General features: G+C 50.1%; 1 protein-coding gene across 5 annotated transcripts; it reads right to left on the reverse strand.

The window, feature by feature from the left end:
* Window positions 1-488: 488 nt before the first annotated feature.
* On the reverse strand, window positions 489-14,659 carry NUDT17 (nudix hydrolase 17). 5 transcript variants are annotated; one of them, XM_075607867.1, is made up of 10 exons: window positions 14,494-14,659; window positions 12,931-12,966; window positions 9,930-10,006; window positions 9,003-9,125; window positions 7,003-7,186; window positions 6,529-6,554; window positions 2,928-3,017; window positions 2,593-2,691; window positions 1,870-2,006; window positions 489-851 (listed from the first exon to the last, which is right to left on the reverse strand). In XM_075607867.1, exons 3-10 carry the CDS (start codon window positions 10,002-10,004, stop codon window positions 689-691), a joined length of 897 nt encoding a protein of 298 aa, XP_075463982.1. In that variant the 5' UTR covers window positions 10,005-10,006; window positions 12,931-12,966; window positions 14,494-14,659; the 3' UTR covers window positions 489-688. The 5 variants fall into 5 exon arrangements, with proteins under 5 accessions (XP_075463982.1, XP_075463984.1, XP_075463983.1 ...); XM_075607869.1 differs by lacking the exon at window positions 12,931-12,966; XM_075607868.1 differs by lacking the exons at window positions 12,931-12,966; window positions 14,494-14,659 and adding an exon at window positions 10,156-10,237.
* Between the last annotated feature and the right edge of the window lie 579 nt (window positions 14,660-15,238).

A 15,238-nucleotide genomic window follows, 5' to 3' on the forward strand; every position in this document is an offset into this window, starting at 1 on the left:
CAGAAAATAATGGAAATATACATCTATATATTTGCAGTTGCAGCTTTTTGTACATTATAAAAACGCCAAAGACTAACACCCTCTCTTTCTACGCGACTCAAAAGGGACGACGGCTGCATTAACCCCTTCATTGCCTGGAAGGCCAACTCCTGTCCGCAAGGGCCCCGAACAGGTCAGGTTTTCAGAATCTCTGCTTTCAGCACAGATGGCTCAGTCAACGATTGAGCCACCTGTGCTGAAGCAGGGATATCCTGAAAACTGGCCTGTTGGTAGCCCTAGAGGACTGGAGTGGGCCATATTTTAGAGGCTACCTCCTGGCACTGAAGCGGTGGGACTCCAGCAAGATGGATGATAGTGCCGCCATTGCGCTTATGTATTTAAATATATAGTCTTATCTGAATTGTGCCTCCATGTTTTTTTATTGCTAGTGATTTTAGAGCTGGACGGAGATTTTTCTCGCCTGAATTTTCACAGAAAAGGTGCAAAAAAACAAACAAATACTTTTTATTCAACATTCTTTAGCACAACACAGAGGTTAAGGCCAATAAAGGATGTAAAACTCATGAGCAGTCACATGTCATTACCCAGAATCCCTGGCTGTAGCAGAAGCACCGCATGCCGTGTGATTTTGGGGTGCGGGGTACACGTTGTAGGATTCACACACAGAGTAGTGATGGGTGAAGCCGCGTTACAAGTTCTGCTGGGACAAGGTGTCCAGCCACAGCCGGAGCGCATACTTTGTGCCGGTGCTGATCCGTTCCACATCCTCCCCGTCTTTTGGTGCCGAGTTCAGAAATTTTGTCACATCAAGGTCCTTCTGAATCAAAGCGCCACAGCTCGCCTCAGTAATCCTGCAGAGAACAAGGACGGTGACCGCCGGGCACAGTGGGGACTAAAATAGCATGAAAGCAAAGCCTGGCTGTACCCTGCAGCAGTAAAAGCAGCAACCGCCCTCTGCTTCCTTACATGTAAAGCCTGTGACAATGCACCATTCTACATTCTTACCCAAGCTGGCAATTGTTTGGTGCTCCTGTTATACATCTGTAAAAATACTCTGTGCCTAACATAATGGCCGCCTTTCAGATTCAATCAATGCTTCAGTCAGTGTAACTCAGCAGTTACAATCTAGCCTGATATTGCTAAGGTAACAGTGTCTATTGTTACAGTTTGCAGTGCAAACTGCTGGGAACATTGGCAACAAATTATCACATACAGCAAAGATCTTTCGCTGCTGTTGGTGCGCTAAAACCTGCTATAGAAATCCAAAGATGCTTGAAAACAAAAATAAATACAAAATGGCATTAAGAGTTGAATAAAATAAAAATGTAATAAGTTTATTTAATACTAGAGAACTGATTTGTTAAAAAAAAAAACATAAGCTTTCATGTTCTGCTGCTTTAAAACAAATGTCTTGCACTGGACACCGCTACTTTCCATCCCTTCCGCCCCAAAACAAGGGTTTTGCATCTGCGTGCCCCATTCTGTATACGTCGCACAAAGCAACACAACCAAGATTGAGCTCTCACAAACAGCGCACTTAAAGATGAAGGATTTGTGGAATACATTTGTATCGGGTTACTGTTAGGTCTCCTCAATGGTCCCCCAGATTCTGGACTTTACAGTATGTGTTTACTTTAAAAACAGCAAGAGACACACTGCTAGAGATGGCCGCTATGTGCACCTAGCTGCTGGAACACTGCCAATTCCTGTAGCCCAAAATATTAAAGAATCTGGAGTCGTTATTAGTGCAGTAAAACAGTCCTCTCTCTCTGTCACTCTGTCCTTCCTTTTCTTAGCTACTTCATCTCGCGGTTGGTGTGTTTGTCTGGCCAGCGCCTCAGGTTGGGAATGCTACGTTCATAAAATTACCCGACAGTGGCTGGCAGGTCTCCCAAAGATTTCCCAGAATCCTGTGCGCCGTCTTCGGCCGCAACAATATGCTCCACGATCTGCGACTCCAGCCAAACGCAAGCGCTGACCTCCTTCTCATCTGGGCAAAGTCGTTTCTGTGGGAGAGGAGAAGATCTAATTAACGTGATCATCCTATTACCAGTCGTAAACCCTGCCACGTACCACTTAGATTGTAAGCTCTTCCGGGCAGGGGATCCCTTTTGTTACTTTCATGTCTGAAGCGCTTATTCCGACTATATGAAATTCTAATATGTCAAGTGTATTACAGCGTGCGAAGCGCTATGTACCTGGATGGCTATGTAAATAAAGCTATCCATACATGAAACCAGGCACCCTACCCAGCTGTAATCTGGTACTCCCTCTGCAGTTACCTGTGCTGGTAGTCGGAAGGAATTGAGGGAGATGTATTAAACAAAACGTAAGTTTCGATGCAAAGCCCGATCTTCTGCTTCTAGCTGCATCAAATACAAGAAGCCCATTCATCATGTTTCTTAAACGTGGCACAGACCGGTAACCAGGGAGGCGCACTGCCTGCTCCGCAGAGCTTACAATCTGGTGAGTGAGACAGTGTTACCCAAAGTCACACGGTGGGGTTAGAACTGGATCCACATCAAAGGCAGTGACACAGTTACTTCTCCAGTCCTGCTGCTGTCTGCAACCCTTTGTCTAAACCCAGCCTACCTGCAGCTGCAGGTGCGTCTCGCTGGACAGAACCAGCAGGAAGGTCACTATGTGATGGCGTCTGGTCAGCCCGCAGCTCAGCAAGGGAGGGAATGCAGACTGCGGAGGAAAGAGGCAAACCGCCTTCAGTATGCCCTCTGCTACCCGAGCAGCCAGCCATGCCACGGATGCAGACACGGCGTGACCTTCAAGAAATGCACAGTGACAACAGACAAATACATTGTATTTTTACTCTTGCAGCAACAGGGAATGGACACCACGGTAACCCAACTCATAGTGTGCTGAGGTTTGTGTAGGTATATTAGAGAGGGGGGGGAGGGTATAACACGGTTTACCTCCCAAAGTCCCAGCATGCTCCAGGAGATTTTGTCCTGCAGCTGTAAGCCAGTCTCCTCCTGCAGCTCTCGCAGTCCCGCCTGCAGCAACTGTCATGGACACACACAGAAGAACGTCAGGATGGCTGTGTGTGTGCGTGTGCGTGTGCGTGTGCGTGTGCGTGCGCGTGCGCGTGCGTGTCAAGGGAACAACAAGGAGTGAAATGAAGTTCTCGGTAGGCACTCTGCTCTGATTAGGGTTGCCCGGTGGCTTCTCCAAAAATACAGGACACAATGGTGAAAGGTGTGATGTGCTTGGGACCCCCCCCCCCCCCCACTCCCTCTGCTCCCTGCGGTTTCCTCCTTGGCCCCACCTCCAGGCTCCTCACACCTCCTCCTGATTGGCTGAAGTACTCAGCAGCCAATCAGGATGGAGGAAGCTGCCCAGCCCGCTAGCAACATTCCTATCTCCCTGCTCGGGGAAATCCCGCAGCCCCCCAAGCGGGTCAGGTCACTATGTCCAGAGAGGTAATACCGGTATACACATACACGCCCAGAGAGGTAATACCGGTATACACATACACGCCCAGAGAGGTAATACCGGTATATACACATACACGCCCAGAGAGGTAATACCGGTATACACATACACGCCCAGAGAGGTAATACCGGTATACACATACACGCCCAGAGAGGTAATACCGGTATAAACACACACGCCCAGAGAGGTAATACCGGTATACACATACACGCCCAGAGAGGTAATACCGGTATACACACACACGCCCAGAGAGGTAATACCGGTATACACATACACGCCCAGAGAGGTAATACCGGTATACACATACATGCCCAGAGAGGTAATACCGGTATATACATACACGCCCAGAGAGGTAATACCGGTATACACATACACGCCCAGAGAGGTAATACCGGTATACACATACACGCCCAGAGAGGTAATACCGGTATACACATACATGCCCAGAGAGGTAATACCGGTATACACATACACGCCCAGAGAGGTAATACCGGTATACACATACACGCCCAGAGATGTAATACCGGTATACACATACACACCCAGAGAGGTAATACCGGTATACACATACACGCCCAGAGAGGTAATACCGGTATACACATACACGCCCAGAGAGGTAATACCGGTATACACATACACGCCCAGAGAGGTAATACCGGTATACACATACATGTCCAGAGAGGTAATACCGGTATACACATACACGCCCAGAGAGGTAATACCGGTATACACATACACGCCCAGAGAGGTAATACCGGTATACACTTACACACCCAGAGAGGTAATACCGGTATACACATACACGCCCAGAGAGGTTATACCGTTATACACATACACGCCCAGAGAGGTAATACCGGTATGCACATACACGCCCAGAGAGGTAATACCGGTATACACATACACGCCCAGAGAGGTAATACCGGTATACACATACACGCCCAGAGAGGTAATACCGGTATACACATACACACCCAGAGAGGTAATACCGCTATACACATACACGCCCAGAGAGGTAATACCGGTATGCACATACACGCCCAGAGAGGTAATACCGGTATACACATACACGCCCAGAGAGGTAATACCGGTATACACATACACGCCCAGAGAGGTAATACCGGTATACACATACACACCCAGAGAGGTAATACCGGTATACACATACACACCCAGAGAGGTAATACCGGTATACACATACACGCCCAGAGAGGTAATACCGGTATGCACATACACGCCCAGAGAGGTAATACCGGTATACACATACACGCCCAGAGAGGTAATACCGGTATACACATACACACCCAGAGAGGTAATACCGGTATATACACATACACGCCCAGAGAGGTAATACCGGTATACACATACACGCCCAGAGAGGTAATACCGGTACACACATACACGCCCAGAGAGGTTATACCGGTATACACACGCACGCCCAGAGAGGTAATACCAGTATACACATACACGCCCAGAGAGGTAATACCGGTACACACATACACGCCCAGAGAGGTTATACCGGTATACACACGCACGCCCAGAGAGGTAATACCGGTATACACTTACACGCCCAGAGAGGTAACACCGGTATACACATACACGCCCAGAGAGGTAATACCGGCATACACATACACGCCCAGAGAGGTAATACCGGTATACACATACACACCTAGAGAGGAAATACCGGTATACACACACACACGCCCAGAGAAGTAATACCGGTATACACATACACGTCCAGAGAGGTAATACCGGTATACACGCCCAGAGAGGTAATACCGGTATACACATACACGCCCAGAGAGGTAATACCGGCATACACATACACGCCCAGAGAGGTAATACCGGTATACACATACACTCCCAGAGAGGTAATACCGGTATACACACACACGCCCAGAGAGGTAATACCGGTATACACATACACGCCCAGAGAGGTAATACCGGTATACACATACACGCCCAGAGAAGTAATACCGGTATACACATACACGCCCAGAGAGGTAACACCGGTATACACATACACGCCCAGAGAGGTAATACCGGTATACACTTACACGCCCAGAGAGGTAATACCGGTATACACTTACACGCCCAGAGAGGTAATACCGGTATACACGCCCAGAGAGGTAATACCGGTATACACATACACTCCCAGAGAGGTAATACCGGTATACACATACACGCCCAGAGAGGTAATACCGGTATACACATAAACGCCCAGAGAGGTAATACCGGTATACACATACACGCCCAGAGAGGTAATACCGGTATACACGCCCAGACAGGTAATATCGGTATACACATACACGCCCAGAGAGGTAATACCGGTACACACATACACACCCAGAGAGGTAATACCAGTATACATATACAGAGAGATAATACCGGTATACACATACACGCCCAGAGAGGTAATACCGGTATACACGCCCAGAGAGGTAATACCGGTATACACGCCCAGAGAGGTACTAGGTATACACATATATGTTCAGTATTACCTCTAATTTTTTTATATGACAGAGTGTCCAAATACAGAACAGTCCGGTTTAATACTGGACACCCTAGTGCTGACCCGACCCTTTGCCACTATAACACGTTACAGGGAAACGGCCGGAGCAAACCCACAGCTATCCTATATGTATAAGTGAGTAGGGTACATATACCTGTGTTTTATGTGAGAATAGGGTGTCAAGCAGAGTAATGCTGGGAGTGGGAGGGTAGAAGCTCGCATCCCAGACAATGATTAGATGCCCTCTTATCCCAGAAGATGTACGTTCCCTATTTGTATTTATGTATATAGCGCCATCCCTGTATGTAGCACTTCACAGCAGTAAGCCCGCGACCATAGTGCAGGAGACGGCGCGAGCTACATGGCTCGCGGCGAAAACAAAAACACTAGGACGACAATGTATTGGTGTATAGTGCGCGCGTGCTACGGAGAGACCGGCGCTTCGTGCTACAAACAAGTTTGTATTTCCCGCGCGACGGCAGGGTCACGTGAGCGGATCGCCCAATGAGGGCGAACCAGCTCCGTGATGTCACGGCCTGCTCACTCGAGCAGGGTCACCCTCGTTGTCTTACCTGTTCTCCCATTTCAATGTGTCCACCTGAAAAGAAAAAAAAAGGGCAGGCGGGTGAAAAATACAAATTGCCTCCTGCATCTGGTAATCCCTCTGGTAATCCCTCTGGTAATCCCTCCTTTTACAGTGTTTCCTGGTGTAAATGCCGACTTCCAGCAGGAAGACTGAACCGGTCGTCTTGCGTCAGACAGTGACATCATTGTGGCCCCTGCACCAGAATTGGGGATCCATACTGGTTCCCAGCACCAGTCCTCAAGACCCTCCTCCCCTCCCCCCCAACAGGTTTTCAGGATATCTCAGTTTCCGCACAGGTGGCTCAATTGACTGAGCCACTGATTGAGCCACCTGTGCTGAAGCAGGGATATCCTGAAAACCTGACCTGTTGGTGGCCCTTGAGGACTGGCCCCTCCTGCATTAGCGCTTGTAGAGCCAAACCAGGGACATGAAAGATACACAATCCGTGGGACATAAGTACCTGGAGGCACCCAGACATTGGGAAAGAGGCTCAGGTTCTTGGATCTCCTGGTCAGCAAGACCTTTTTATTGACCGACTGCAATAGGACGACGACTCCGACATCCACCCCCCGTGTCCGGATCTCCTCCGGGAGAGAGGCCGCCTGGTCGGGGCTCAAGTTCTTGATGGGGCAAAATGCTGCTCTCTGTGAAAGGAGACAGGGGCGTTTGCTGCTGTGTGAGGTCTCAGGTTCGACAACGCGGGGAACAAAAAAAAGCAATTAAAAAAAACAAACGGGGTTAACGTAGCGGTTCTATCCCCACGGGTACACAGAGCGAGAAAGTATGTGTCTGGGTACGCAGAGTGAGAGAAGTCGGGGTGCGGGTACGCAGAGCGAGAGAAGTCGGGGTGCGGGTACACAGAGCGAGAAAGTATGTGTCTGGGTACGCAGAGTGAGAGAAGTCGGGGTGCGGGTACGCAGAGCGAGAGAAGTCGGGGTGCGGGTACGCAGAGCGAGAGAAGTCGGGGTGCGGGTACGCAGAGCGAGAGAAGTCGGGGTGCGGGTACGCAGAGCGAGAGAAGTCGGGGTGCGGGTACGCAGAGCGAGAGAAGTCGGGGTGCGGGTACGCAGAGCGAGAGAAGTCGGGGTCCGGGTACGCAGAGAAGCCTGGGGTGCGGGTACGCAGAGCGAGAGAAGTCGGGGTGCGGGTACGCAGAGCGAGAGAAGTCGGGGTCCGGTACGCAGAGCGAGAGAAGTCGGGGTGCGGGTACGCAGAGAAGCCTGGGGTGCGGGTACGCAGAGCGAGAGAAGTCGGGGTGCGGGTACGCAGAGAAGCCTGGGGTGCGGGTACGCAGAGCGAGAGAAGTCGGGGTGCGGGTACGCAGAGCGAGAGAAGTCGGGGTGCGGGTACGCAGAGCGAGAGAAGTCGGGGTGCGGGTACGCAGAGAAGCCTGGGGTCCGGTACGCAGAGCGAGAGAAGTCGGGGTTCGGGTACGCAGAGAAGCCTGGGGTGCGGGTACGCAGAGCGAGAGAAGTCGGGGTGCGGGTACGCAGAGCGAGAGAAGGTCGGGGCCCGGGTACGCAGAGCGAGATAAGTCGGGGTGCGGGTACGCAGAGCGAGAGAAGTCGGGGTGCGGGTACGCAGAGCGAGAGAAGTCGGGGTGCGGATACGCAGAGCGAGAGAAGTCGGGGTGCGGGTACGCAGAGCGAGAGAAGTCGGGGTGCGGGTACGCAGAGCGAGAGAAGTCGGGGTGCGGGTACGCAGAGCGAGAGAAGTCGGGGTGTGGATACGCAGAGCGAGAGAAGTCGGGGTGCGGGTACGCAGAGCGAGAGAAGTCGGGGTGCGGGTACGCAGAGCGAGAGAAGTCGGGGTGTGGATACGCAGAGCGAGAGAAGTTTGGGTCTGGGTACGCAGAGCGAGAGAAGTCGGGGTGCGGGTACGCAGAGCGAGAGAAGTTTGGGTGCGGGTACGCAGATCGAGAGAAGTCGGGGTGCGGATACGCAGAGCGAGAGAAGTCGGGGTACGCAGAGCGAGAGAAGTCGGGGTGCGGGTACGCAGAGCGAGAGAAGTCGGGGTGCGGGTACGCAGAGCGAGAGAAGTCGGGGTGCGGGTACGCAGAGCGAGAGAAGTCGGGGTGCGGGTACGCAGAGCGAGAGAAGTCGGGGTGCGGGTACGCAGAGCGAGAGAAGTTTGGGTCTGGGTACGCAGAGCTGGCACTGCAAGAAACCTGGTAACTACATACTGTACAAGGAGGCTGCATTCACACACAACAGGGAGCTCAAGCTATTTTCAATGACGAACCAGCGTTGAATCTGAAGAACATTTATTTTTAAGACGCATGGATGTTACTGGGCGCACAAACAGCGTATTATTAACCTGTTCACTGCCACACAATGCTTCACAGTGTTAACATTCCGAGCCCATTACTCCTGGCATTGCAGGCCTCTGATGTGGCTCACGCTTTGCACTGCGCTGCAGATATTGCTGGCGCCACGATAGTAAACGGGGCCCCGGGTGTACCTGAAGCAGGACCCTGCTGGAGCCGCTGAACTGGCGGTCGGAAAGGACGAATCGGTTTTGCTCCAGTCCGCAGTTAACAAACACCTTGTCTTCCTGATGGCAGGAGAAGTGTCCGGCGACGCTCTGAAACACACCGGAGAAACAGCTCGTATCACAGCCACGATCCAGCGTCTCCAGCAAGACGGCGCGTTAATGGCAGGGAGCATGGAATTAACCCCTTGGCTGCCGGAGAGGCAAGCAGCGCTTTCTCACGGGTTATGCAGGTTTTTCATCTTTTTGCTAAAAATGAGGTGCTGAGGATCTGTCTGGATTCGTTTCAGGTTAAAGACAGAAAGGCCTATGCATTATTGCAAGGGTGGCCAACTCCAGTCTTCCAGGGCCACCAACAGGTCAGGGATATCCCTGCTTCAGCACAGGTGGCTCCATCAATGGCTCAGTCAACAACTGAGCCACTGATATAGCCACCAGTGCTAAAGCAGGAATATCTTTAAAACCTGACCTGTTGGGGGGTCTTGGAATGGACTTGGTCACCCCTGCAATAATGCATCAAAATGACACTTTTATCCCCAGCAGAAAAACTCTCCTCTTATCACTTTGCAGCGAGGTAAATATATATGTAATATATACATTTCTTACACCTGGTTCAATTCCCGGTGTCGGCTCCTTGTGACCTTGGGCAAGTCACTTTATCCCCCTGTGCCTCAGGCACCAACAGCATAGATTGTAAGCTCCACGGGGCAGGGACCTGTGCCTGCAAAATGTCTCTGTAAAGCGCTATGTAAAACTAGCAGCGGTATACAAGAACATGCTATTATTATCTGATGCTGAGCTTTGGAGCACAAGAGGTTACGTCAACTCCAAACCTGATGGATTGAAATAACACCAAAGAAAAAGCAAGCGTGCGCTATATCCAGCGGCCGCGCTTACCTGGACAAACTTTGCACACTGAAGCAGGGAATTCTCCTTGGACAAATACACCAAAACACGTTTTGTCGGCTCCATTTCTGATGGACACAGAACAGACAGGCCGGATATATTACATTATAACACTCCCCTGCACAGCACCTACTGTATATAACACATTACACGTATGAGCACTGCGTACAGCGACTACATGTCTCTCATTCATAGCACTCTCCTGTATGACACATACAAACACACAGCTTTGATCACTGAACCAGGCACATGCATTTTAACACAGGAAGTGTCATTCTCCCAGCATCCTCTCTGGTTCCAGAAGAAATGACAGTGCCTGAAGGTGGACGCTGAAAATATTGCAGCCACCTGCTGGTCATCTAAGGAATCACAGTGTAACTCAAGGACTCAAGCGCACGCCACGGCGGCAATGCATTTGTTTTGACGTCGCATCGCTATCGCCGGCACTATAAGTGCAGCTTTAGCTTGAGTCCCCGCTGGCGCGTGAGCGGGGTCTTACATATATCTATATATGTAAGTAACTGCCGCAAGTGCTGCCCGCTCAGCGCTAGCGGCGCAGCCTTACATGTCACACTGAGCAGTCTCTTACACGTCATACTGAGCAGTCTCACAGTAAGGAACAAGCTGTCTCTTACAGGTCATACTGAGCAGTCTCACAGTAAGGTACAAGCTGTCTCTTACAGGTCATACTGAGCAGTCTCACAGTAAGGAACAAGCTGTCTCTTACAGGTCATACTGAGCAGTCTCACAGTAAGGAACAAGCTGTCTCTTACAGGTCATACTGAGCAGTCTCACAGTAAGGTACAAGCTGTCTCTTATAGGTCATACTGAGCAGTCTCACAGTAAGGAACAAGCTGTCTCTTACAGGTCATACTGAGCAGTCTCACAGTAAGGCACAAGGTGTCTCTTACAGGTCATACTGAGCGGTCTCACAGTAAGGCACAAGGTGTCTCTTACAGGTCATACTGAGCAGTCTCACAGTAAGGCGCAAGCTGTCTCTTACAGGTCATACTGAGCAGTCTCACAGTAAGGTGCAAGGTGTCTCTTACACAAGCTGTCTCTTACAGGTCATACTGAGCAGTCTCACAGTAAGGCGCAAGCTGTCTCTTACAGGTCATACTGAGCAGTCTCACAGTAAGGTACAAGCTGTCTCTTACAGGTCATACTGAGCAGTCTCACAGTAAGGCACAAGCTGTCTCTTACAGGTCATACTGAGCAGTCTCACAGTAAGGCGCAAGCTGTCTCTTACAGGTCATTCTGGGCGGTCTCACAGTAAGGCGCAAGCTGTCTCTTACAGGTCATTCTGAGCGGTCTCACAGTAAGGCGCAAGCTGTCTCTTACAGGTCATTCTGAGCGGTCTCACAGAAAGGCGCAAGCTGTCTCTTACAGGTCATTCTGAGCGGTCTCACAGTAAGGCGCAAGCTGTCTCTTACAGGGCATTCTGAGCGGTCTCACAGTAAGGCGCAAGCTGTCTCTTACAGGTCATACTGAGCGGTCTCACAGTAAGGCGCAAGCTGTCTCTTACAGGTCATTCTGAGCAGTCTCACAGTAAGGTGCAAGCTGTCTCTTACAGGTCATTCTGAGCAGTCTCACAGTAAGGCGCAAGCTGTCTCTTACAGGTCATTCTGAGCAGTCTCACAGTAAGGCGCAAGCTGTCTCTTACAGGTCATTCTGAGCGGTCTCACAGTAAGGCGCAAGCTGTCTCTTACAGGTCATTCTGAGCGCTCTCACAGTAAGGCATAGTCCATAGTGTAGGTGCATGGAGACCGCCTGAGCGATCTGTGGACTCCGATTGCTCGCGACGGGGAGGCGTGGCCCTGACATCACGAGGCTGGTTCACTCTCATTGGCTGAACCGCTCACGTGACACGGACGTCACGGGAAAAATCAAAAAATTTTGTCTCCTCTAAATTCTGCCGCGCGGTTGCTCTTCCTCGGTTGTGCGCACTATGGCGGCCAGATAGAGCGTAGCACCGTCCCACGCCCTATGGACGCAGCCCAAGGCTGGTTTTGAGCATCCTTTGCAGCAGGAATAAGGGAAGTAGCCGGGGTTGCCACCTTCTAGTGAAGGCTAACCCGGAGATAACACTTACACATAGAGCTCTTACCTTCGGCGGCATCTCCCGGCATCTCCCCCCCCTGCAACTGCTGTCAATGTAGCTGTGCGGCGCCAAATGGCACTGCGTTGCCATGACAACGGGACGCCACGTGACGCGCGTCAAGTTGCCATGACAACGGGACTTTTCCCGTTGTCATGGCAGCAGGGTGCCATTTGACGCCAAGCACCCATATTGAAAGCAATTGCAGGGGGGGAAGACGCCAGGAGGACACCGCCACACGCCGCGACCCGGAGGTTTACAAGATAAGCCCGGAGAGATATGTGGCCAAAAGCCGCGTCAAATCTCTGGGTCAAACCCGGAGTGGTGGCGGCCATGGAAGTACCACTTGTATTTCCTTGGTGGGCCGGGCCTGAGAAAGAGGATTCCCCTGGCACGTGCACCCTCACTCCCCGCTTGTTGTACATAGCTATTTGCATGTTTATTTTACTTTCTGTATTCTGAGTGTATACCTGTTTCGGTTTGTGTTTTCACATTAGTTGGGTACCAATAGTGGTCATTTAGTTTTCCCCTCACCCTTTTCTTGTTTGTTACTGTTATGTGCCTTGTATATATTGGGTTCATCCTCCAGTCTTTCCCCTGTGTATATATAAGGCTGCGTCCCTGCTAGCGCTGAGCGGGCGGCGGTTACTTACATATATATCTATATGGAAGTCCCCGCTCACGCTGTGCGTGCGTGGGCGCACACGCTCACCCGCGCTCTGCGCTTAAGTAAACATAAAAACTATACTTTCCCGCTCGCTCAACTACCCGCAATGCCCCCTTCCGCGCGCGTACATGCAGGACACCCGGCACTCATGCTTGGAGCGCTCTCCAAGCATGGACGCACTCAGCGCCAGCGGGGACTCAGCCTTAGATTCATCCTGCAGTCTTTCCCTTGTATATATTAGGCTCATCCTCCAGTATTTCCCCCTGTAGATGAAAAAAACGAGGAATAAACCTCAAAGACTGATGCTCCAACAATATCAATAGAAAAAATTAAATGATACTTATCTTCTCAGTTCCAATCTATGACGACAGCGTGTATAGGGGCTGTATTAACCAGTTCAGGCTTCTGTAAGTCCTAGTGTGTCAATGGACTCACTCAGGGTGGGGGGCTGACAAGCAATGAGCGAGACCGGAGTATGGGTGAACGCGCCATAAAGCGCGTCCCACGGGGAAAACGCAGAGCCTCCAAGTAGCTTCCCTCACAACACCCTGTGTCTCACGCTGTAAGGATCAGCTGGCAAGTACTCACGAGACGATATCCATGTCTGCCAGATATTGCTGATTGATGAGTGGAAAGCACAGGTACAACGCTGATTCGGCGTGCGCCAGCTGGTATATAGAGTAGGAAAAAAATGTAACAATGGCAGTCACTGTTCCCCGATTACAGGAACAAAGCAAGCGCAATTAGTAAAAATAAAAAATCATTTATTTAGACAAAAATCGACATACACAGTGCAAGGTACTCTGACGCGTTTCGTCCTAGTAAAAGGACTTTATCAAAGACTCTTTGCTCTGTGTATGTCTATTTTTGTCAAAATAAATGATTTTTTATTTTTACTAATTGCGCTTGGTTTGTTCCTGTGATCGAAGAGCAGTGACCGCCATTGTTACAGCATTTTTTCCCCCTGTATATATTAGGTTCATCCTCCAGTTTATATCTCTATCTCTATATATCTGACGGCTGTTGATATAGATATTAATTAAGTGTATGCATTGTAAACCAGTTTGACGACTTGTTGTAGATTGTTAATTACTATCTACAACAAGAGTCGTCAAACTAGTTTAGAATGCATACACTGTTAATTACTTTGCATGCTTTCGAAGTTTGACATCTATTGTTGTAAATATAATGTTTATTACTTTAATATACACTTTTGCAATTTTTTAAAACCTCTCTTGGTATAGTCTACTTTGTATACCTTTTTTTGATTGCGGGGACCGTATTGTTTGGATTGTTATTCTTACCCCCTCACCGGCGTCATGACGTCACATGACCTCGCTGCGTCATTTGACGTCGCGTTGCCATGGCGACGCGGTTGAGAAGCCGCCGGAGCCAAGGTAAGTAAAAGGTATGATATGCTTCAGCACTGAGCCACATGTGCTGAAGCAGGGATATCCTTAAAACCTGAACTGTTGGTGGCGCATGAGGACTGGAGTTGGCCGCCCCTGGTCTATACGCAGGACGGCTATTAAAAGACTGCAAGATTATTGCAACTCAATCAGGAGTACTCTATGTTGGGTAACCACAGATCCGCTCCAGTGGATCCCCCCCAATAAAGGTAAATAAAATAGAGAAACCACATTTGGAGTAGATTGCTACTTGAACCCATTGAGTTTGTCGTCCATCACAGGGGAGTGCAGAATAACCGAAAAGTAGAACAAACACGATATAGTGCAACAAGCCTAATACAAAGGCTTGCGATGTGGATTGGGGATTGGAGTTATACTCACCTATTCCCCAAAACAGTAAAGGCAATTTTCAAAACCCGTGGCAATTAACTTCGCTGGTAGTCTGGCAGGAGAGGAGGTTCTTTCCCAGGAACGTCAGAGAAAGTTCTCCTTTCCCGGGTGTTCTCAACTGCAGACGCGTCTCTCTCTTCTCCTTTGGCTAACCTGCAGGCGCGCACACACTGTGCATTTCATCAGGTGTATACTCCTCTGGCTACTCCTATATATTATCCACGGTCTGTTGATTGGACCAAAACAGAGGCGCTGCTAAATATCAACACCTATCAAAAGATTTGATTTGGAGCAGTTTGCTGGGAATAGAAAATGCTTTCTAACCTGTAACCAGATCTGATGTGTTGATATTTAGTAGTGCCTCCTTTTTGGTCCAATTAAAAGGACCCTAGATCAGGGATGCGCAAACTGGGGGGCGCGGCGGTTAAGAGGTCTTACGCTCTTCCCCAAAGCATGTAAATGAAATGCCGGGGAGCGTGCCAGGCCTCCGCAACTCGCTTACCTTTTCTCTGATGGCTTCGGGCGACACAGCATCAAGTGTCGCCGCGGGGTCATGTGACGTGACATCACATGACCCACGGGGTCATTTGATGCCGGATACCAGGGGGGGGGGGGGGGGCGCGAGCACTGGGGCTGCGCAGGCAGGGGGGCGCAGGGCCAAAAGTTTGCGCACCCGACGTAGACCGTAAAATGTCACTTGTTTGAGATATTCCCTGTATATTATTATATGTTCTCT

Source organism: Ascaphus truei, chromosome 7 (genome assembly GCF_040206685.1).
Source record: "Ascaphus truei isolate aAscTru1 chromosome 7, aAscTru1.hap1, whole genome shotgun sequence".
NCBI classification, from domain to species: Eukaryota; Metazoa; Chordata; class Amphibia; order Anura; family Ascaphidae; genus Ascaphus; species Ascaphus truei.

Coding starts and splice junctions, on each gene's coding strand:
- NUDT17 (XM_075607869.1), bottom strand. CDS start 10,004: ATGGAGCCGACAAAACGTGTTTTGGTGTATTTGTCCAAGGAGAATTCC. Junction 6,555..7,002: donor CAATGTCTGGGTGCCTCCAG/GTACTTATGTCC, acceptor TTTTCTTTTCAG/GTGGACACATTGAAATGGGA. Junction 2,007..2,592: donor AGACGCACCTGCAGCTGCAG/GTAGGCTGGGTT, acceptor CCTCTCCCACAG/AAACGACTTTGCCCAGATGA.